This window comes from Lagenorhynchus albirostris, chromosome 13, assembly GCF_949774975.1.
Source record: "Lagenorhynchus albirostris chromosome 13, mLagAlb1.1, whole genome shotgun sequence".
In the NCBI taxonomy this organism is placed as follows: domain Eukaryota; kingdom Metazoa; phylum Chordata; class Mammalia; order Artiodactyla; family Delphinidae; genus Lagenorhynchus; species Lagenorhynchus albirostris.
In genome coordinates, this window is record NC_083107.1 from 29,845,696 (window position 1) to 29,869,625 (window position 23,930).

At 37.9% G+C, this 23,930-nt stretch overlaps 2 protein-coding genes across 8 annotated transcripts in view; both read left to right on the plus strand.

Annotated features, from left to right (window-relative positions):
• The window catches only part of TIA1 (TIA1 cytotoxic granule associated RNA binding protein), a 29,114-nt gene extending 22,653 nt beyond the window's left edge, over positions 1–6,461 (plus strand). For 4 of the 7 annotated variants that reach the window (XM_060169042.1, XM_060169040.1, XM_060169044.1 and 1 more), the window contains 5 exons: positions 248–343; positions 451–535; positions 992–1,115; positions 2,691–2,836; positions 3,773–6,461. In XM_060169042.1, coding sequence (XP_060025025.1) covers positions 248–343; positions 451–535; positions 992–1,115; positions 2,691–2,836; positions 3,773–3,899 — 578 coding nt within the window. In that variant the 3' untranslated portion in view covers positions 3,900–6,461. Of the gene's footprint in view, positions 1–247; positions 344–450; positions 536–991; positions 1,116–2,690; positions 2,837–3,772 lie in introns of those variants that run through there. The other 3 variants (XM_060169041.1, XM_060169045.1, XR_009544070.1) reach the window with 2 other exon arrangements.
• A 10,200-nt stretch (positions 6,462–16,661) lies between these two features.
• Positions 16,662–23,930, plus strand: part of C13H2orf42 (chromosome 13 C2orf42 homolog) — a 42,194-nt gene continuing 34,925 nt past the window's right edge. Inside the window, exon 1 of the mRNA XM_060168694.1 lies at positions 16,662–16,697. The gene's annotated coding sequence lies outside the window, so the exon portion shown is untranslated. The remainder of the gene's footprint in view (positions 16,698–23,930) is intronic.

Here is a 23,930-nt window from a genome sequence, read left to right on the forward strand (position 1 = left end):
GTTTTCATTTTTGTAATTATAAATAATAAATTATATCTCTAATGTCAAGTCTCCTATTAAATAGAGAATATTGAGTAATTTTTAGACATTCTTGGGGGAGGTTTAATCCTCAGTCAAATGTAATATGTATTAAATAAGCATTTTGATCAAGGTAAATATTACCATTACAGTAGTGTAGTTAATGTTGCTTTACTCTTTCTGAACATTTTATTTAATGAATTAAAAATATTAAATTTTTCCTCTCCAGCAAACACCAAACAGCTATCATATGATGAGGTCGTAAATCAGTCTAGTCCAAGCAACTGTACTGTGTATTGTGGAGGTGTCACTTCTGGGCTAACAGGTATGGGGGCTTTACCTATGTGGCATCTTGAGATTAATTTTTAAACTAAAAGGCTTGGTATTTGTAGGATTTTAATGCGGATTTTTTTTTTTTTTTTTGTCTAACAGAACAACTAATGCGTCAGACTTTTTCGCCATTTGGACAAATAATGGAAATTCGAGTCTTTCCAGATAAAGGATATTCTTTTGTTCGGTAGGGGTGGCTTTTAAAAAAATGTTTCCCCCCAGATCATTTTTGAACATTTAACTTAGTGGTTTTCTTTAAAATTTACTTTGGTTATAAAGAAATAAAAATTTCTCTAGTGTTTATCATATTTGCCACTTTTTTAATAGCTCCCTCCTTCCAACACAAGGCAAATAAAACATTCTGTTAAAAGAAATTTCCCCAGAACTATAAGATCTTTGAGGGGGAAAAACAATGAAAATATGCCATTTTATTGATTCTTTTATATTAACTTCCTGTTATATTTCAGGCTTAGCTTGATTTTTAAAAATAGGTTTTATTCATAAGCACTTTATTTATTTTTAACATCTTTATTGGAGTATAATTGCTTTACAATGTTGTGTTAGTTTCTGCTGTATAACAGTGAATCAGCTATATGTATACTAAACAATTGATATTGGTAATTCTTATTATTATTTTCAATAGGTTCAATTCCCATGAAAGTGCAGCACATGCAATTGTTTCTGTTAATGGAACTACCATTGAAGGCCATGTTGTGAAATGCTACTGGGGCAAAGAAACTCTTGATATGATAAATCCCGTGCAACAGGTGAGAAGGTTCTTGACTTTGCAGAGTAATTGCTGGGCTAATAGGTATTTTTAAATGAAATTGTTGATAATCGTCATTAATGCTTCTAGCTAAAATGATAGCATATAAGGGCTCTTCATGTATTATAGTTCCAGAGTAGTGGTTCATGGATGCAGGGGTGACATGATGAATGTGACCACCTCGATTGACTCATGCTCACACAGTGGATTTTAAAATGCTGCAACAAACTTAACAGGGTATTAAATTTTTTCTAATACTTAGTAGATTTATTCACATTACTATTTGGAGGACTCACAAGCATGTTTTTTTTTAATTATTATTTATTTATTTATCTATCTATCCATCCATCCATCCATCCATCCATCCATCCATCCATCCATCCATTTTTGTTTGCATTGGGTCCTTGTTGCTGCGCGTGGGCTTTCTCTAGTTGCGGCGAGCGGGGGCTACTCTTCGTTGCATGCACGGGCTTCTCACTGCAGTGGCTTCTCTTGTTGCAGAGCATGGGCTCTAGGCGCGGGGGCTTCAGTAGTTGTGGCACATGGGCTTAGTTGATCCGCGGCATGTGGGATCTTCCCGGACCAGAGCTTGAACCCGTGTCCCCGGCATTGGCAGGCAGATTCTTAACCACTGCGCCACCAGGGAAGTCCTCACAAGCATGTTTGATTCAGTTGAAACAAAAGCTATGAATATATTTAGGACCTTGGCATTTTCTTCCAGATTTTGCTGCCTTTGTTTTTCCAGGCAGTTCTAGTGGTTCAAACTTGATCCCACAAACATTTCTATGAGGAAATGGAGCATCAAGATAGGAGTAAGAAAATCCTAAACTATATAACTTTCTTAAGTAAACTGAATATAGGAATAAATAGTCCTTATCTTCCCTATCTTCCCTAGCTAAAGGAAACGGTCATATGGATAATTTACAAAACACCCAAACATTATCCTGAGTTTAATAACCCTAACCCTAACCTGCTGCCTTACAAAGAGTATTCCATTTAGAGCATCATTGTAGAGTTAAAGCAGTATAACCTCACTTTTTTTTTATTAGCCGTGACTTTATAAACTTTTCTTTGTCCTTTAGTGTTTTCTTTTTAATATATATATAAATTTATTTATTTTATTTATTTATTTTTGGTTGTGTTGGGTCTTTGTTGCTGTGCACGGGGTTTCTCTAGTTGCCGCAAGTGGGGGCTACTCTGTTGAGGTGCGCGGGCTTCTCATTGCGGTGGCTTCTCTTGTTGCAGAGCACGGGCTCTAGGCACGCAGGCTTCAGTAGTTGCAGCACACGGGCTCAGTAGTTGTGGCTCACAGGCTCTAGAGCACAGTAGTTGTAGCGCCCGGGTCTTAGTTGCTCTGCATCATGTGGGATCTTCCCAGACCAGGGATCGAGCCTGTGTCCCCTGCATTGGCAGGCGGATTCTCAACCACTGCGCCACCAGGGAAGCCCTGCCCTTTAGTTTTAATTGTAATTATGGCCCTATGTGTTACGGCTATGTATTTGTGGTGTATTAGGACTGTATATGCCCCTATAACTTTAAATAATATTAAATTATCTGTTACAATTTTACTTAATAGCAGAATCAAATTGGATATCCACAAGCTTATGGCCAGTGGGGCCAGTGGTATGGGAATGCACAACAAATTGGCCAATATATGCCTAATGGTTGGCAAGTACCTGCATATGGAATGTATGGCCAACCATGGAACCAGCAGGGATTTAAGTAAGCATACTTGTTCTTTTCCTTTATTATTAGCCTTTGAAAATGTCAAGAACTTGGGAAGAGATTTTAAGTAATTAGTAGGTAATGTGCCTTCTTTCTAAAGCATAGCCTTTGAAAGACTTAGAGAGGTTTATACTTTATAGTTTTAAGTGTATATCTAAAATTTTGCCTAGAAATGTGTTGTCTTGATTTATAACCAGCGTTATGAGAATTTTGGTAATGCTTGGCAATTAATCAACAAATATTTAAGTAAGGAAATAAGAACTTAATAGTTGCTAGGCTTATTGGATACAGTTATTTTGATCCTAATTGCTTTATTCATTATGCTTTTTTTTTGTGCAAGAGGGTTTATTCATACATTGTTATATGAAAGCTTCTTTATACATCCTGAATTACAATTTTACTTAAATTTCTGAAAAACAAACTGGAAATTAAAACGCTTTGCCATTTTTATTAAAAAGAATCTTGTAATGTTGAGAAAATTTATGAGTTTACATATACTAATAATTACCTTAATTTCTTCTTTGAGTAATATAAATACAAGTCCGTATCATGCCAAATGATCACGTTTCCTTCAGGTAGTGGCTTGTTCAACATATGTCAAACTCCAGATGGACAGTTTTCTGAGATTAGAGATGAGTTTTTCTGAGTTCAAGGGAATAAATGTTTATAGATAAAGGATATTTTCTTAGCTATAATTAAACTAACAGAATTAAACTGTACAAATTAAAGCTACAAGGATGCTTGTTTTTAAAAGAAAAAAGCTTTTGCCTTTGCTTTCTCTGGCATAACAGTTATTCTTATATTTGGGCTTAAGAAAAAGGATATTTCCCACGTATGTGTTATTTATTCTTGGCATTATTTATTCTTGGCATTACATTTTATTTTAACCAGTGGATTTCCCCTCCCCTCTGCTTCTTTCACGTTCTGCACCAGTCAGACACAGTCTTCTGCACCGTGGATGGGACCAAATTATGGAGTGCAGCCGCCTCCAGGACAGAATGGCAGCATGATGCCTAATCAGCCTGCAGGGTATCGAGTCGCAGGGTATGAAACCCAGTGAAAAAGGACTCCAGAATCTAAAGCCAGTGGCTTAAGGCTACAGGGAGTGTAGTAAAGCCGTTGTTTACTTAAAGATTTATCAAATCAGTCAGTGCAAATGTCAGATACAATGTATTTATTTAAAAGATTCATTTTTTAATCATGAAATTACTTACCATCCGCATTGTTTTAAAAAGAAACAATATGCTGGATGTCTGCCAATTTTTGCCTTCATTACCTTTTTTGATAAAGTTTCTCAAATCCTTGTTTCAAATACAAATGCAGGGATTGCTGCCACTTTTTTAAAATTGAGGCAGAAAATTGCACAATGTTGAACTTTTTTCCACTGAAGTAGTGTGCAGTTCTAGTTTGCATTCCTGATATGATTTAAAACATGTAATATAAAGATGTAAAAAAAAAGAAAAAAGGAAAACCAAAACTGTGCAGAGTCTAGAAGTTCTTTGTAATCTTCAGCTTATGCACAATTCTATTTTAGGTTTTTTTTGAAATAGGCATTGTTTGAGCTGTCCCATCTCCACTGTTTTCCCTTTGGGGTTTTTTAATATAAGTTATTAGTTTACATCATTTTTGTATCTACATTTTTTTCACAAATTTGTCTTGCCTTATTAAAGTTCTATGAAATATACTTAAATGGAAAAAAATGATCTTTAGATTGAAAACTTTTCTCAGATGGATTGATAATTGCATTCATCTTGTGTTTTATATGAGAAGGTGCCTCAAGAATTCCCTGTTGAATTTGTTTAAAAGGGTTTTTATCTTCTGTGATAAACTTTGCTGTGTACCAGGAAATATAAAAACAAAAACTTGTTACTAAAGAAAATCTCTGAAATGTGATAAGTTCTTATGGACCCATGTTAATTTCATGTGTCAACTTCTACATTTACATGTATCATTTCATTATGTAAAATGTTTTAGCAATTTAATATTTTGCACAGTTAGCAAACTTTGTATGTCATTTCCTCCTTAAAGGCATCATGCAGAGTTGACAGGAGATTTATAAGGTTTTGTTTGCATGTGAATATCAAATACACACTTTGGTAGTCTTTGAATACAAAGTCATCTGCTCTTGTTTTTCAAGAACTTTGAGACACAAAGTTGTATGTAAAGAAATATATTAATTTGCCATATCCTAGTTATATTTACTCAAAAAGAGTAAATCAACTTGATTTTAATATGTACAAATGATAGCTGTGAAACTGTAGAATATCCTTATGTCAGGCTTGGGGTTTCTTGTGAACTCCAAAATTAGCCTGAATGACCAGCCGGGCAAAGCATTTTTTAAATGTTCAGAGGCCAAAAGATAAACAAACAAAAAACCGTGAAATCCTACCTCCTTAACCAGCCTTCAAAGAGGAGAATCCTCAGTGCAATCATTACTTTGATTCTTTTGGTACCTGTTTTCCTGGAGTTCCCAATTTTATTATTTTGGGGTGGCTCCGAGCATTAAGAGGTTTAATCTTTGATGGCATTGTTCTAGTTTTGAAATTTCTAGTATATTTCAGTCTCTTAGAAGAATTGTGGGAGATTTTGTTTTGTTTTGTTTTCAGCGAAAGTCACAAACTCTCCTCTTCTTTGACTCACAAAGGGGAAGGGTCCCCAGTATACATATTTGGATGCTTGGTTGTTTTTAAGACCAGAGAGCTCCTGGTGTTTTATTTAGGAACAGAAAAGGCCCATGGAATCCTAAGAGTTTCCTGGCCTGTATCCTCCAGGTAGGAGCAGATGACTCTAAGCTGGTCTCTAAGCCAATACTCCTGTAAACCAGAGCCCAGGAAAGACAGCTCATAAATGTATAATTCTCTGGAGCTCAATTCTATGCAGTTGTACTGATGTTTCATCAAGTCACTGTGTATTTTCTAAGTGTTGATACATTAAAAGTTGCTTTATGGAAGAAGAGTAAATTTTTTAAACACTTGGAAATTTTATTTCCTTGTTAATTAACCTTCTACAGATCAGGGCATGCAACCAAAAGCAGCTTAAATACTCAAAAAAAAGTAACAGGATGCTGTTTTTAGATTCTTCTGGTTTATGTTCCTATTTTAGGACCCTCACTTTTCTCTTATTCAAAAGTATTTTATGTCCTATACATCTGTGGATTGCAGGGTAAATTATTTGGGCATAAATAATCCAAGCTAAAGTATAGTTTTTCTTTCATCTTGACTATCTCAAGAAATAACACTTTTTATTAGCCAATATTTTCTTATTGCACAATTCTAAAATGTACATTGACTACTTTTTGAGAAGAAAGTAGCATTACTCAAAGGCTTATTACTACTGAACAAATTTGCAATTCAGGAACATTGCTAACTTTGCTTTAAATCTTACTCTCAGTGTTAAATCATTTTAAAAATTTACAGTCTAAAAATCATACTGGTATTAGTATCAGGTAAGGAAATTAAAGTTTTTTAAATGGATTCATTCTCTGCAATATGCATTCAGATTTTACTTTAAAATACATCTGGTACTGTAAAGAACCTAAAGTGGTTCACACTTAATGGGTCATTAATCCAGTATTCTTTGCCCTGACTGTTTGGATATTAAAGTTCCTTTATGTTTTCTATAACCTTTGGGATCTTCTTGCAGTGATTATTGTGTGTGAGAGATTTTTTTTCTTTTTGGTCTAGTCATATTGTTATATTCACTCTGGTATTTGTTAGATTTCTTTTTAATCTTATTTCAGAAACCATGGTTTGCATTGGGTTAGTTTGATACCACAAAGAATTGCTGTAGATTTAACTCACTATGAAATCAGGATCTCATTTTCCTTGTTAATATTCTCTCCCTGTTGAAATGAGATTCACATTCTAGTTTTATTCTTCTCCTGTTTTGTTCCTGTGCTTACTCAGCTTCCTTTTGTATGTGTTAGAGTTCTATTACTTTTGAGAAGGCGGTTGATAAGGACTAGTTTGCATACACAAAGAGAGTTAAGTTTACCAAGAGCTACAGGGTGCTCTTGAGGTTACAGTTGAATTGGAAAAATAAAATGTGTTTGTAGGAAATAAAGAACAAACCCTTTCAATGAAAGAGTGACGATTTCTAAAAACAAAATCTTTCTGTAGGGGGTTGTCACGTTTTTTCCAGTCACTGCATTTGACTATTTAGAACTTGAAGGACATACCTCCAAAACAACAAATTTTAATTTAAGAGCCTTGATAAAATGTATTTGAATGTTTCTGAGTTGAATAGGACTTTACACTGTGGTCTCTAAAGTTGAAGGCTAAGCTATTCTGATAGTAATTCACCTAAAAAAGGGAAAAGTAGATTTCTTACTCAGAGTTAATAAGCTCGGGTGAGAGGCTGTGCAGAAAATAGTTATTAAGCAGTTTTATATACTAGATAAATGAGATCCCTAGCTCCTTATTTGTGTTCAGCTCTAGAAAACCAACAGCCACACTTAAACACACCAGGCAAGATTTGATGGCTCCTACTGTGGAAAAACTAAGCAACTCTTGAGTGAAAAGACAGATGCTGACATTTGAGGGTCCCCACCAAAAAGTAACTGGCCAAGAGTCCCCTTACAGTGGAGCGTACCAATCAGTAAGCCCTGCCCACGTACACAAACCTTCCAAACAGGTTTTTAGTGCTTCACTTCTAAATAAAGACAGCCAAAGATCACCAGAAATTGAGAAAAACCTTGATTGTAAAAGGTAGAGCTAAATAAAAGCAACTCTCAAGAATCAGAAAACTTCAACAACTGTCATATCCTCAAATAAGATACTGTACTCAAGAAATTAGAACAGGATACTAATAAAATGTCACAACAAGAAATTAGAATATGAATAAATTCAGTGAGAATATTAAAAGAGATGTTCTATAACAAATCAAAAGTGTAGGGAAAAAAATAAATATGGATCAATTCAGGAGGTTTAATATTAGATCAATAGGAGTTCCAGGAAGAAAACAGAAAATAGAGGATTGAGTAGAATTTATTAAATAAAGGAAAATTTCCCTGATGAAATTTTGAGTTTCAAGATTAAAAAAAAGCTAATGTTGAATTTGCACAATAAATATAAAAGACCCATACGAAGCCATACCACTATGAAATTTTAGGATGCCAGACCTATAAAGAGAATATTCAGAAATTTACCAGGTAGAAAAAGGATCAAGGAAAATACTCAACGGCAACATTGGAACCTAGTGATCAATGGGGTGCTGTCTTCAAAAGTTTGAATGAATTATGTCTTGGGTGACAATAGAATAAAGACATTTTTAGACATGCAAGTTCTCAAAAGATTTTCTTCCTGTTCACTGATTCTCAGTTACTGGATAAACTCCATCAAAATAAGAGTAAATCAAAGAAAAAATATGATGTAGCGTCTAGAAACAGGATCAAACACGAGTGAGATAACGGGAAGTCCCAGGATTGCAGCTGTGAAGCGACCTGGCAGCCAATCCAGACTGATGGTCAGAGGGCTAGACTTAAGGTTATCTGAGACGCCAGCCTGTGTATTGTGAGATGTTTTATGGAACTATGGAGCATGTGAAAAGACTAAATACTGGAAGAAAAGCAAATGGAAAGAGACAGTTGTCAGGGAAAGCATTCTATAAGAAAGGAAACATTCCCTGAGCCAAGTACATGCATCAAGATAATATTTCATGTTTTCCTGAATTATATTCACAAATATTTGTATCAATACTATTCCACTGCTTTGGTTTTCTTTGGCAATTCCAATTGTGTGTTGGATTTCCTCTGCCTGACATGGTTTCTATCATTTGTTCTTAATTATTTTTACCTTTTTGTTGGCGTTTTTCATTTCTAATCTCCGTTCCTTAATATGCTTCCTGTGGTATCCAGACTCACTTGTGTTCCTTTTAATGTAATCTTCATTTCTGAAAAAAAATTTTTTTTCTGTTTTCTAAATTCCACCAATTTTTGTTTGACGTCAGGGATGTCTCTTCCCTGAATTCTTGTTTTTCTTAGCTGCATTTACTTCATTAGATTTTTAAAATTCATATTGGAATGTCTATATTATTTTCAACTGCTTTGTGGGAACATTTTTCCTGTGAGTCTTCTCCAGGGAAACTCTAGGTAAGTTTTGCCGTCTTATTTTTAATTACAGTATCTTGATACAAATGCTGTGCTTATTCCTATTTGTTCATATTTGAAACAGTTGGTTTTTCCTAGACCAAGTGCCAGCAGGAGGATGAAGGGGAAAGACCTTGTCGAGGTATCTCACCTCCCTCTGGCTACAATGAATTGTCTCCTTAAAAGTGTAGCCATGGGTCTTCTCTGGGATGTGATCTTGTTCAGAAGTTCTCTGCCAGCTCTGAGCTCCCTTGGTTCCTTCATCTGCTACATTAAGGGACCTAACTCATGTCTTCAATGAGATCCCCTAACTTGCTTTCTGAAAGACATCACCTCTGGACCCCTTAGGCACTTCACACACCTTCCCTCCCTGCCTCTCCCACACTCATATGCTTGTTCAGTCCTCCCCACAGCAGGCTCCACTCAGGGTTTGGCTCTCTTCTCAGAGTGAATATTTGTGAGTGATTTCTGAGGTCTGCCACTACCAGCCCCCTCCTCACTCCCTGTCCTTCCCCCATGGCACTCAGTTGGCCTCCCATCCAGTACCACACTTCCACTCAATGTGGAATGTATAAGTTTTCTTTGCATCCCTAGTTTCACTTAAGATAACTGTTTGTGGGAGTCAGTTGGTCATGTTTTCCTTATCGCTCCCTGTGGTTTCCAGAAGTGGAAAGATCCAGAACCAGGCTGCTAACATTTCTACCAGAATCAGAAGACCAAAGGAATCTTTTAACAGATGTAAATCTGATCATGACACTCCCCTGCTTGAAAGTCTTTGTTTCAAATTGTATTTAGCAGTAATCTAACATCTTTAAGGTGGCCCGCAGAGCCTTCTACAAATGCAATCTGTGCTTACCCAACTTCACAGCAAGCCATTCTCCAGTCTCCCATAAGCCCTTCCACTCCACACTCATCTTTCAGTTTCCTGAATAAGTAAACACTTTATATCAGTTAAGGTCCAGTCAAGGAGACAGAAGCCAACACTAAAATTTGAAAAGGGAAATTTTAATGTGAATAGTTGTTAAATAATAATAAGTGGTTAACTACTAAAAGGGATCCAGAAATTGCAGGCGCAAAAAAAAGCAGCTACTATTTATGGACAGAGGGGACAATGCAGAAACTAAGGGTTTAGGAGAGCACTGAGTTTCTCACCTCTTCAAAGTGGGCTTGATTATCATAGGAACGTGCCACCTGCTGAACAAACATGCCAGAGGGCGTGGGCCAGAGCTGGTCCTTAGAAGCTGCCTGCCATCAGCCAGAGGTGGGTAGGCTGGAGATAATCTTTAGAAATGGTCCACCATGTGGGGGAGCTATAGGGTTGCCAGAATTAGCAAGTGAAAGCACAATCGCAAATATTGCAAGAAACATACTAAAAGTCATTTGTTGTTTAACTGAAATCCAATTTTAACTGGGTGTCCTGTATTTTATCTGTCAGTCCTCGAGAGTGGTGCAGCCAAAGCTGCCATGGAAGCAGCTGCAGGTAAGTAAAGTGTGGCCTGAGGGTGCAGCCGGGGCAGGTCCAGAGAACCACTGACGCGAGCGCCACTGGGTCTTCTGTACACTGATCCATTGGCTTGCACACTGAATAAAAAGAGAGAACCAGAACCCATAAGGAATGTGCCTTCCTGTCACCATCACCTTGCCATGTTCCCCCAGTGCCCTCTATTGACAAAGCCTAACATTGAGCCAACTGGCAAAGAAGAAATGTTTCACAAAGCAAGGCCAAGAAGAGTGGACTGGGGACCGAGACTCCCATTGCAGAGCCCTGCCATGTGAATGCCTTTTGTCTGCTCTTTGTCTTCAACTCTCCACCTAAATGTCCCTTCCTCTAAAATGCCTTCCTTTCTTTACCCACAATCTAAATCAGTAGCCTCTCAAGCCATGTTATGTTTACTTTTCCTTTATAGTATTTGTCATCATTTTAAATTATGTATTTGTGCGATTATATCGTTAAAACCTGTGTTGCCCACTAAAAGCTGGTGACTTTCCTTCAGTGCTGTATATACCCAGTAGGTAGTAAATCAATCAATCAATTTATCTCAATCTTGTTTTAACCAAATGGATTTCTACCATGTGCTGATAGTACTACCAGCTAGAGTACTGGGTATAAGGTGATAAGAGCTAAAACTAAAGGACCAAACCAGGGCCAATTCTTTATGCCATGCCAAGTAATTTGAACTTTTTTTTATCTTAAAGGTCCTAGGGAGCCATTGATCTAATTTGTTTTTAGTCAAGATGTCTTCCAGGTTCCTGGCATGAGCAATTAGATGGATGGTTGGGACTAGTTACTGGGGTAGGAAAAGGAAGAAGCGCAGTTTGCGGGGGTGAGTAAGGATAGATGCTAGTTACAGGGCAGAAGATGAAAGCTAATGAGGTCTGCCTTTCAAAATGTGGTGCTTGGACATGTGTGACATTCAGGTAGAAATAGCCAGTAGGTAATGATATGGAATTTGGAAGGGAGGTCCAGGCTGAAATAGAGATGGGAGTCATCAGCATTTAGGTGGTAGTTCAACCCATAGAGTGGCAATCACCCAGAGAGACACTAGAGTGAGAAGAGGACTGAGGACAGAACTCTTAAGTCTATCAGTATTGAAGGGGACAGAGACAGAGAAGCTTGCAAAGGAGAATGACAAAGAGCTGCCAGACAGGTGGGAGAAATACTGAGGGTCCACGATGTTGCAGAAATCAAGGAGGAAAACATTCAAGGAGTAGTGAGTCAAATTTGGCAGAGGGGAAAAATACAAGTTGTGAAAAAAAGTCCACTGGATTTAGCAATGAGGAAGTAATTAGTGACTTTAAAAATGAGCATTTTGGGCTTCCCTGGTGGCGCAGTGGTTGAGAGTCCGCCTGCCAATGCAGGGGACACGTGTTCGTGTCCCGGTTTGGGAAGATCCCACATGCCGCGGAGCGGCTGGGCCCGTGAGCCATGGCCGCTGAGCGCGCGTCCAGAGCCTGTGCTCCGCAGCGGGAGAGGCCACAACAGTGAGAGGCCTGCGTACCGCAAAAAAAAAAAAAAAAAAAATCATTTTCAGTGAAGTAGTAGGAGCAAAATGTGGACTGTAAAGGAGTGGGAGGTGGGGATAGTTAACTAGTGCAGCCTCTGCCTTCCCGATTAAGTGGGCTATAGACGGAAGGAGAGAGGAAAGAGGAGGTGGGTTTAAAAAAGCAATTTTTAAAAATCTCAATACAATAAACTATGAATAAATCACAAAGATAAGTAAATGACCACCAAAAAAACAACCCCACTCTTCATTCGGAAATACACAACAAAAAACATTCATCTCCGTTTTACATAGAAAATCGGAACAACAGTTAAAGAATGCGTTTGTGTGCATGTGTGTACTGTTTCTCTAGGATACTCAATTGAATGATGGATTAAAGAATGTAAATTGCAAAAACTGTATGATATATATTGTCAAATTATATTGGTACTTTATAACGTACAGCTCTTTATAATGGTACAGTTATAATGGTACAGCTCTTAAAAGCTGTACCGTTTTACTCTCCAACCAATAATGTCCGAAAGCACTCGTTTGCCCCCCTACTTTTACCAGTGCTGGTTGTTATTAAGCCTTTATTTTTGCCAATCTGATGCATGTAAAATGATCTCTTTTATTTCCCTGATTGTAAGTAAAGTTAGTGATTTGTTCCCATGATAGTTGGCTGTTTGTGTTTCTTTTCTGTGACCTGTCTGTATCCTTTGTCCATTTGACCTCCAAGGACTTTAAGACATTATAATAATCACATGTTGAATATGTGATATGTCTTTAGAAGTAAAAGATGCAGTAAAAATATGAGCAAGAAGTGACTATTGAATGATTAGGCAGAATTTTTAAAGAAACTAATAGATCCTGTAGAAATTAAAAACACAAAAGCTAAAATTAAAAATTCAGTGGACTGGCAAAACCAAATTAGATACAGCTGAAGACATCTGTGAATTGGAACAGTACAACAGTGCAGAGACAAAGAGGTAGAAAATATGAAGAGAGCATGGAGAATAGAATGGGAAATCTAAAATATATTTAAACTGGAGTTCCATAAAGAGAGAAAACAATTTGGGATGGGAAGTATTCGAAGAGATAGGGCTGAGAATTTTCCCGAATTATTGAAGGGTAGGAATTCTCAGACAAGATCCACAATGAATCCCAAGGAAGATAAATAAAATGAAGTCCATGCTTACATATATAGTCAAATTGCAGATTATCAAAGACAGAGAGATTTTAAAAGCAGCAGAGAGGGGGAGAAAAAAGACTACTACAATGATATGACAATTAGATTGACATCAAATGTTTCAACAGCAAGACGATGGGCCAGAATTCAGAGGGGTATCTTCAATGTGCTGAAAGAAACAACCAACTTAAAGCAATCATACAAGAATGAGGATGAAATAGAAAAAGAAAAGCCAAGAGAATTTGCCAACAATAAATCCAATACTAAATGAACTTCTAAAGCGTATATTTCAGGTAGAAAAAAATCCCCAAACAAACGTCTGAGCTGCAAAAAGAAATGGTAAGCAAAGAAATTTATACATATGTAGTTTAATCTAAAGCAACAATAATAGTGCCTTCTTATAAGGGAGAACTAAAATAAAATACTGGATAATAATAATATATATGACAGGAGGTGGTTAAAGTGTTCTAAGATCACTGTATTTTTTTTCAGGAGAATAGCAGAAAAATGTATTAGCTTTGGCCTTGAGTTAAAATGTAAAGGATCGTCACTAAAATAATAAAAATAGAGCATATAACTTCCCAAAAGAGGAGGTAACAAAAAAATCCAAAAGAAGGCAAAAGAAGAAACAGAGAAAGCCAGACAAACCAATCTTAGATGGTAGAAATAATTCCAAATGAATTAACAAGCATAATACATGTACTAAGCTAATAAAAGAGATTGTCTAATTGGATTTTTAAAATCTAGATGCACTGCTTAGAAGCAACATCTAAAACAAAAGTATGCAGAAAGATATATACCAGGAAGCCCTAAATGAAGCTGATGTAGCCAAATTAATAGCAAAGAAAATATATACACATCTGTTCTCAAGCACACATGGAATACTTAAGAAAATATTGGTTTTTAAAGGTCACAGGAGTTAGAAGGGTAAGGGAAGTTGAAGAATAATTATTGCCAATTGGCAAAAATCAAAGAACTGTGAATAATTGTTCTAATGTGCCAATACCACACAAATTCTTTTTATTGGAAATGTCTTTAAATATCAGAAGCTATTATTCATCTATTAACAAATAAATAAATAAAGCAGAGTTTCTATGAGATCAAAAAAAGTAGCCTATCATGTTTTCTGACCATAAAGAAGTTAGGTTAGAAATCAATTACGAAAACGCATGTATAAATAACTTATGAGTCAAAGAAGACGCCATAGTGAAAATTTTAAATTATTTAAAATTTAAAGAAAATAAAAATATTGTCTATCAAAATTTGTGGAATGCAAATAAAATGGCCCTTTGAAAGTAATGTATATCCTTAAATGCTTATATTAGAAAAGAAAGTTAGAAATTAATGGGCAGGGACTTCCCTGGTGGTCCAGTGGTTAAGAATCCGCCTTCCAATGCAGGGGATGTGGGTTTGATCCCTGGTTGGGGAACTAAGATCCCACATGCCACGGGGCAACTGAGCCCACACACCACAAACTACAGAGCCCGCACACTCTGGAGCCTGTGCGCCACTAGAGAGCCTGCGTGCTGCAACTGAGACCCGACGCGGACAAAAATAAACTTTAAAAAAATAGTCTATATATATTAAAAAAAAAACAATGAGAGAATTAAGTAAAGTGACTGGGTAAAAAATATTAACATACTGAAAATTAACATACCATAATGAACCATAACTTGAGAATATTGTGCAATTCTGAGAATCCTATTTATGAGAAGAGGGCTCAGAAAGGACTTCGAAGATGGCAATGTTTCTTCAAAGACCCTTCTTTGAAGAAGGAATGGAAGAACCCTGAGTGTCTGGCTTGGAAGAAAGAAACCTCTTTTAGAATGGGGTTGCTTGATAGCTTCCTTTCTGGCTGGAACAGATAATGTGTCTCAGCAGAAAACCCACAGATCTCTTAGGACACATTTGGGCAATTCCACTGAAAAACATTTAAACACTCTTTACAACAGGGTCTCTCAATTGTGGCACTACTGACATTTTGGTCCAGATAATTCTTTGTTGTAAGGGCTGTCCTGTGCATTGCAGGATCTTCCATGGCATCTACTAGATGTGTAGCAGTGCTCCCAGTTGAGAACAACTGCTTTAGATAATCACTTGGTACTAATACAATCATAAACACAACCAGGCATTGAAACCCCACAGTATTACTAGGTGATCATCTAGATGATACAGGATATACTGATGATCATTTAAAACCTTATAATTGAAATGGAAAGACAAAATTGGAAAAATTTCCTGGAAAGAAATGTGCCCTTCTCCCCCTACCTCCAGTTTAAGAAACAACATAGCAAACCTTAATCATGAAAGGGACCACTTCTCTCATTAACAGTTGAGAAGACTACGGTTCTACCAGCTAAAGAATGTCACTCACCTTCTGGCTCAACAAGGATTAAGTCATTAGCCAGTGCAGTCACTGACCTTCAACACACCCTGAAAGGAGTTCAGGGTGGAGATCAGAAATGGGGCACTCCATGCTCTGGGAAAACTGGCAGAATAGGACTTCATATAGATATTTTCGGGAGATTTTATGAACCCAGTTTCTTGCATCTTCCCATACTTAGAAAAACACTGAAATCATTATCTGTGCCTTGTGACCAGCAGCAATCTTCTACCAAGCTGTGTGTTTGATTGCACATACCCCTTCTCCAAAATCACAGATGTACTAACCTCTCCCCATACCTCTTCAGATCACTTCCTCGAAGCTATCTGAGAGGTTGTCTCCCTGACTATAGTCCTAAGTAAGTCCCTGAATAAAACTGAAACTCACAGCTCTCACATTTTTTTTTTATTTTAAATATTTTTATTATTTCCGTTGACAGTTCTCAGGCAACCGGCCCACAGTGCCACCACTAATAAGTATCAGGATGAAAGCTAAAGGTGCAGGAAATCTCATTCCAGAGTTTTCCAACACACACACACACACACACACACACACACAGGCCTCACCCTTAACACATTTGTACTCAGGAGCACAAATTTATTTATTTGATTAGACTTATTTATTAGACTTATTCTGTGCGATTCCAAGGACCAAAACTAGGTCATACCAGAACCCAATTCCGACGCCTTAAACGGGAAAACGTTCAAGTAATATGTCAGAGTATAATTAAGGGAGAAAAAAATAACTTGATGCAAACACACAAGTGATAGAAGCAGCGAATACTTTGGTGGACAAGACCCCCTTGACAAAACACTAAATTGCAGCCGGCATCTGCTAATAATGTAGAAAATCTAAGTTGATTTTTGCATCAATGACCAATGGAATTCTACTCAGAAATAGGACTCACTCAGGCCTGAAACAGTCATGACCAGCCCTAGAGTTGTCTGTGCCTTCCAGTACCAGCAGGGTTGGCCAGAAGCACTCTTTCCACAGCAAAGCACCTAAGTAGTACTGCCGCCAGGTAGGCGCAGATTCCACCACGGGATTCCCCAATTGTCAGCCGCCTCCAGGAGGAGGAAACTACAACTCCCGTCAGACAACGCTAGCTGAGGTGGGCGGGCTCTCGCCGCGCGTGGGCGGCTCTGACCAATAACGACTGTCGTTACAGCGAACAGTTTGGCCGCGTTTGTAAAAGGCCGTGGCAGGCGAAGAGAGAGGAGGTGAGGGCGGTCATCAGCTGGGGGCCTGGGACGGCGGGGTGGGGGGCGCAGGGCAGGTAAGGGGGCTGTGTTGACAGAAGGCGGGGGCGGCAATGGGACAAGGGCGTAGAGCTGGGAATCCCGGCGGATAGCGTTTCCCAAGAGCAGGGTGCCAGGCAGGTGATGCTTCTGCTTGGGCCTACTTAGGACCGGAAGTGAGCGGTCGCGCGGGGAGGATGCCGGGAAGCAGGTCCCCGGGTGGGTGCGTCCGGGGGCTGGCCGCATCCCGGAAGCCAGGTGGGAGGTGCGGGTCCCGCAGGCCGGATGACAGGGGTCTTGTCTGCGTGGCCCCGGGGGCCTTTCTCCACTCTTCCGAGGCAGTGCGGGGCAATGGAAGCACCCTGGACCTGGAGTTGAGAGTCCTGGCTTCTAGTCCTGCCCCTTCCTCTCACTTGTGGTTTGACGGAATCCAGCAGATTCCAAACTCACGTTAGATTATCTAGAGGCCGGCTGAGGGACATTAATCAAATCACTACTTTCTCTGAGCCAGTTTCTTCATCTCTAAGATAAAATAATACCTACTTCACAGGATCGTGGTGAGCATACATGAGTAAATGCATGGGAAAAGCTTACTTGTACTCAGTAAACGTTAGCAAGTTTATGTTTTATTTATGGTGATCGTTCTCTTCACTTACTGTGCTTCACAAGCCTTAAACAGCATTCACCAAACTGTATATACCTCTACAGCCGAATAGTACGGGGCTGAAAACCCAGCACTACAGGGAATGTTCGTGGGGTAGCTCTTCCAGCACCAGTCCGTTTACACCATCTGAGGAGGCTGTTGAGTAAACTTGCCAGGGAGAGGAGACGCTTTCCTAGGCAGGATTCAAAAATACAGGTTCTTTATGAAACTGCACTCCTTCTTGGGTGGGACCCAACCAAAACTCAGACCGGGACTCCAACCCCCCTGCACCTCACATTGGGAATTGAGCCCACAATCCCTGACTTAGGAGGGGACTCGAACCCACTGTCTTTTAGTTGAAACTGCTCACCTGGTGTCAGGACTTACTGAAGCTCAGAGAATTCAGCGTGAGGCAAAGTGGCAGGTGAAGAGTGAGTTTATTAGCATAGGAGGCTTGTGAGAGATACGAGCTGGACAGCAGGGGAGCACAGCCCTGAGAACAAAGAGGGCTATATTTTTATAATCAAAGAGAAAGTGGGGAGAGGAGAACACCACCTTCTTCCTCAGTCTTGGGCAGACGTCAAGGCTTACATCATTGGTTCCTCCTTTGACCCTATCTGGTCTAACCCGGACTGCCTTGGCGCTATTTAAATCATATGTATATTAGCAAAAGGGTGGTAAATTATACTAAGATATGGTAATTCATCTCAAGTTTTTGTATAATGTCCCCTCTCACCTAGTTTCTTTCCCCTTTCATCTATATTCCTGTCTTGGCTACATGCAGAAATGCTATTCTTCAAGGATCATTAACTCCCTGACTTCATGTAACAAGATTCAGACCCCATATCTATTGTCTTGTGTTGTAACTACCAGGATTTGTGGCTTGAGTGTGTCTGGTGCTTGGATGCACCTGGTCTTCCTTCAAGGTAGTGTGGATTGTTGCTAGGTTACTGGATTCTTTTCTTGAGTCGTCATTAGCTTACATCAGTCTCCCAAACTCCCTTAAAATTCCCTTTCTCTCTTTAATCCCCTAGTGGGATTTCTAAACTAACTAATCCTACTCTATCCCTGTCATTTACAAATTGTGTTACTTGTTTATGTATGCTTTCAATATAGAATCTGTAATAAGTGATACTAGTACAAGTTTAAAATTCAAATCGTATGGAACAGTGAAATGTATATCTCCTTCCCACTTTCTATTTCTCAATTCCCCAGTCCCTTCTTCTGAGGCAACATATTCTGTATGTGTGTATCTCACCTGTCTTTTTTCTTTTTTAAACCAAGAGTATCACATTATACACGAAGTATTATACCTTTTTTTACTCCACAGTATATCTTGATATTTATTCCTTATCAATACATATAAATCTGATTCGTTTTAGGGGCTCTATAGTAGCATATTGTATGGTTACACCATGATTTATTTAGTTAGCTCTTAGGCTGCTTCTGTTCTTGTGCAGTTATGGACAGCCTTGCATGGAGTACCCCTGTACATATTTTGTGTTCATGTGAGACTAGAACTCATGAAATCTTAAAAGTGGAATTGCTAAGTCAAAGTGTGTTTTAAGTTTATTTTATTTACATCCCTTTAAAGACGATATTGCAGTTTACACGCCCACAATAGTGTACAGTGCCTATTTCTCCACATCCTCATGTGATAACATTTACCTTTTGTGTCACTTTGCTGAAGTCTTGTTTTCATTTGCCTCTTGCTTATTGTAAGGTTGAATTTTGGACGTTTAAAATCATTTTTCAGGAATTCCCTGGGAGTCCAGTGACTAGGACTCCGTTCTTCCATTGCTGGGGGCCTGGGTTTGATCGCTGGTTGGGGAAATATCTCACAAGCCACATTGCCAAAAAAATCATTTTTTTTCTTTTTCATAAGCTGTCTTTTTATGCACTTTGCTCATTTTTTCTAGTGGGTTTGCTTTTTTCTTATTGTAAAAATTCTTATTTTAGGAAATTAACCCTTTGTTATTTGTGTTCCAAATATTTTCCCTTTATTTTTAATGACAGATTTATTGAAACATAAATCACATAACATAAAATTCACCCTTATAAAATGTTACAATTCAGCGATTTTTAGTATATTCACAGAGTAGTGCAACCTTTCATTACCCCAGAAAGAAACATCACACTCAATGGCAGTCACTCCCAGTCCCGCCTTTCAACCCTAGCAACCACTCCTCTTTCTGTCTCTGTGCATTTGCTTATCCTAGATTTTTCATTTAAATGGAAGGTAAGGCTTTTTATGTCTGGCTTCTTTCACTTAGCCTAATATATCAAGGCTCATTCATCCATGCTGTAGCATGTATCAGAACTTCATTCCCTTTTATGGCCAAATAATATTTCATTGTATGGATATATCATATTTTGTTTACCCATTCATCAGTTGTTGGACATTTGGATTGATTCTACTTTCTGACTTTTATGAATACTACTACAGTGAACACCAGTACAAATTTTTGTATGTTTTCAATTCCATTGGGCATATATAGATATAAATATAGATATAGATAGATATAGATAAAGATTCTCTTGGGAGTCATATGGTAACTCTGACATTTTGAAGAACGATCAATTTTCCAAAGTGGCTGCACCATTTTGTAATACCATCAACAATGTATGAAGGTTCCAGTTTTTCTATACCCTGGTTATTGTCTATCTTTTTTTTAGTCATCTTAGTGGCTGTGAAGTGGCATCTCACTGACATTTTAATTTGCATTTCCTTAGTGACGTGATATTGAATATCTTTTCGTGTGTTTATTGGCTATCTGTATATCTTCTTTGGAGACGTATCCATTCAGATCATTGGCCCATTTTTATTTTTTTGAATTTTATTTTATTTTTTTATACAGCAGGTTCTTGTTAGTTATCCATTTTATACATATTACTGTATACGTGTAAATCCCAGTCGCCCAATTCATCACACTACCACCACCACCCCCGCCACTTCCCCCCCTTGGTGTCCATACGTTTGTTCTCTGCATCTGTGTCTCTATTTCTGTCCTGCAAACCGGTTCATCTGTACCATTTTTGTAGGTTCCACATATATGCATTAATATACAATATTTGCTTTTCTCTTTCTGACTTACTTCACTCTGTATGACAATCTCTAGATCCATCCGTGTCTCTACAAATGACCCAATTTCATTCCTTTCTGTGGGTGAGTAATATTCCATTGTATATATGTACCACATCTTCTTTATCCATTCATCTGTCGTTGGGCATTTAGGTTGCTTCCATGACCTGGCTATTGTAAATAGTGCTGCAATGAACACTGGAGTGCATGTGTCTTTTTGAATTATGGTTTTCTCTGGGTATATGCCCAGTAGTGAGACTGCTGGGTCATATGGTAATTCTATTTTTAGTCTTTTAAGGAACCTCCATACTGTTCCCCATAGTGGCTGTATCAATTTACATTCCCACCAACAGTGCAAGAGGGTTCCCTTTTCTCCACACCCTCGCCAACATTTGTTGTTTGTAGATTTTCTGATGATGGCCATTCTAACTGGTGTGAGGTGATACCTCATTGCAGTTTTGATTTGCATTTCTCTAATAATTAGCGATGTTGAGCAGCTTTTCATGTGCTTCTTGGCCATCTGTATGTCTTCTTTGGAGAAATGTCTATTTAGGTCTTCTGCCCATTTTTGGATTGGGTTGTTTGTTTTTTTAATATTGAGCTGCATGAGCTGTTTATATATTTTGGAGATTAATCCTTTGTTGATTCACTTGCAAATATTTTCTCCCATTCTGAGGGTTGTCTTTTCATCTTGTTTGTAGTTTCCTTTGCTTTGCAAAAGCTTTTAATTTTCATTAGACCCCATTTATTTATTTTTGTTTTTATTTCCATTACTCTAGGAGGTGGATGAAAAAAGATCTTGCTGTGATTTATGTCAAAGAGTGTTCTTCCTATGTTTTCCTCTTTTTTTTTTTATAGTGTCCAGTTTTACATTTAGGTCTCTAATCCATTTTGAGTTTACTTTTGTGTATGGTGTTAGGGAGTGTTCTAATTTCATTCTTTAACATGTAGCTGTCCAGTTTTCCCAGCACCACTTATTGAAGAGGCTGTCTTTTCTCCATTGTATATCCTTGCCTCTTTTGTTATAGATTAGTTGACCATAGGTGCATGGTTTTATCTCTGGGCTTTTTATCCTGTTCCATTGATCTATATTTCTTTTTTCTGTGCCAGTACCATGTTGTCTTTTTTAAAAAAATTTATTCATTTGTTTATTTATTTTTGACTGTGTTGGATCTTCATTGCTGCACACCAGCTTTCTCTAGTAGTGGCGAGCGGGGGCTACTCTTTCTCATTGCGGTGGCTTCTCGTTGTGGAGCACGGGCTCTAGAGCACAGGCTCAGTAGTTGTGGCTCACGGGCTTAGTTGCTCCGAGGCATCTGGGATCTTCCCGGACCAGGGCTCAAACCCATGTCCCCTGCATTGGCAGGGGGATTCTTAACCACTGTGCCACCAGGGAAGTCCATATTGTCTTGATTACTGTAGCTTTGTAGTATAGTCTAAAGTCAGGGAGTCTGATTCCTCCAGCTCCATTTTTTTCCCTCAAGACTGCTTTAACTATTCTGGGTCTTTTGTGTCTCCATATAAATTTTAAGATTTTTTTTAAGACACAGACCTACTAGAGAATGGACTTGAGGATATGGGGAGGAGGAAGGGTAAGGTGGGACAAAGTGAGAGAATGGCATGGACATATATATATTACCAAACGTAAAATAAATAGCTAGTGGGAAGCAGCCGCATAGCACAGGCAGATCAGCTCAGTGCTTTGTGATGACCTAGAGGGGTGGGATAGGGAGGGTGGCAGGGAGGGAGACGCAAGATGGAAGAGATAGGGGGACATATGTATATGTATAGCTGATTCACTTTGTTATAAAGCAGAAACTAACACACCACTGTAAAGCAATTATACTCCAATAAAGATGTTAAAAAAAGGATATTTTGTTCTAGTTCTGTAAATAAAACACCATTGGTAATTTGATAGGGATTGCATTGAATCTGTTGATTGATTTGGGTAGTATAGTCATTTTCACAATATTGATTCTTCCAATCCAAGAACATGGTATATCTCTCCACCTGTTTGTATCATCTTTAATTTCTTTCATCAGTGTCTTATACTTTTCTGCATACAGGTCTTTTGTCTTCCTAGGTAGGTTTATTCCTAGGTATTTTATTCTTTTTGTTGCAATGGTAAATGGGAGTGTTTCCTTAATTTCTCTTTCAGATTTTTCATCATTAATGTATAGGAATGCAAGAGATTTCTGTGCATTAATTTTGTATCCTGCAACTTTACCAAATTCATTGATTAGCTCTAGTAGTTTTCTGGTGGCATCTTTAGGATTCTCTATGTATAGTATCATGTCATCTGCAAACAGTGACAGTTTTACTTCTTCTTTTCCAATTTGTATTCCTTTTATTTCTTTTTCTTCTCTGATTGCTGTGGCTAGGACTTCCAAAACTGTGTTGAATAACAGTGGTGAGAGTGGACATCCTTGTCTTGTTCCTCATCTTAGAGGAAATGGTTTCAGTTTTTCACCATTGAGAATGATGTTTTCTGTGGTTTGTCATATCTGGCCTTTATAATGTTGAGGTAGGTTCCCTCTATGCCCACTTTCTGGAGAGATTTTATCATAAATGGGTGTTGAATTTTGTCAAAAGCTTTTTCTGCATCTATTGAGATCATCATATGGTTTTTATTCTTCAATTTGTTAATATGGTTTATCACATTGATCGATTTGTGTATATTGAAGAATCCTTGAATCCCTGGGGTAAATCCCACTTGATCATGGTGTATGATCTTTTTAATGTGCTGTTGGATTCTGTTTGCTAGTATTTTGTTGAGGATTTTTGCATCTATATTCATCAGTGATATTGGTCTGTAATTTTCTTTTTTTATAGTATCTTTGTCTGGTTTTGGTATCAGGGTGATGGTGGCCTCATAGAATGAGTCTGGGAGTGTTCCTTCCTCTGCAGTTTTTTGGAAGAGTTTGAGAAGGATGGGTGTTAGTTCTTCTCTAAATGTTTGTTAAAATTCACCTGTGAAGGCATCTTGTCCTGGACTTTTGTTTGTTGGAATATTTTTAATCACAGTTTTAATTTCATTACTTGTGATTGGTCTGTTTATATTTTCTATTTCTTCCTGGTTCAGTCTTGGAAGATTTTGCCTTTCTAAGAATTTGTCCATTTCTTCCAGGTTGTCCATTTTATTGGCATAGAGTTGCTTGTAGTAGTCTCTTAGGATGCTTTGTATTTCTGCAGTGTCTGTTGTAACTTTTCTTTTTTTCATTTCTAATTTTATTGATTTGAGTCCTCTCCCTCTTTTTCTTGATGAGTCTGGTTAATGGTTTATTGATTTTGTTTATCTTCTCAAAAAACCAACTTTTAGTTTTATTGATCCTTGCTATTGTTTTCTTTGTTTCTGTTTCATTTATTTCTGCTCTGATCATTATGATTTCTTTCCTTCCACTAACTTTGGGTTTTGTTTGTTCTTCTTTCTCTAGTTCCTTTAGGTGTAAGGTTAGATTGTTTATTTGAGATTTTTCTTGTTTCTTGAGGT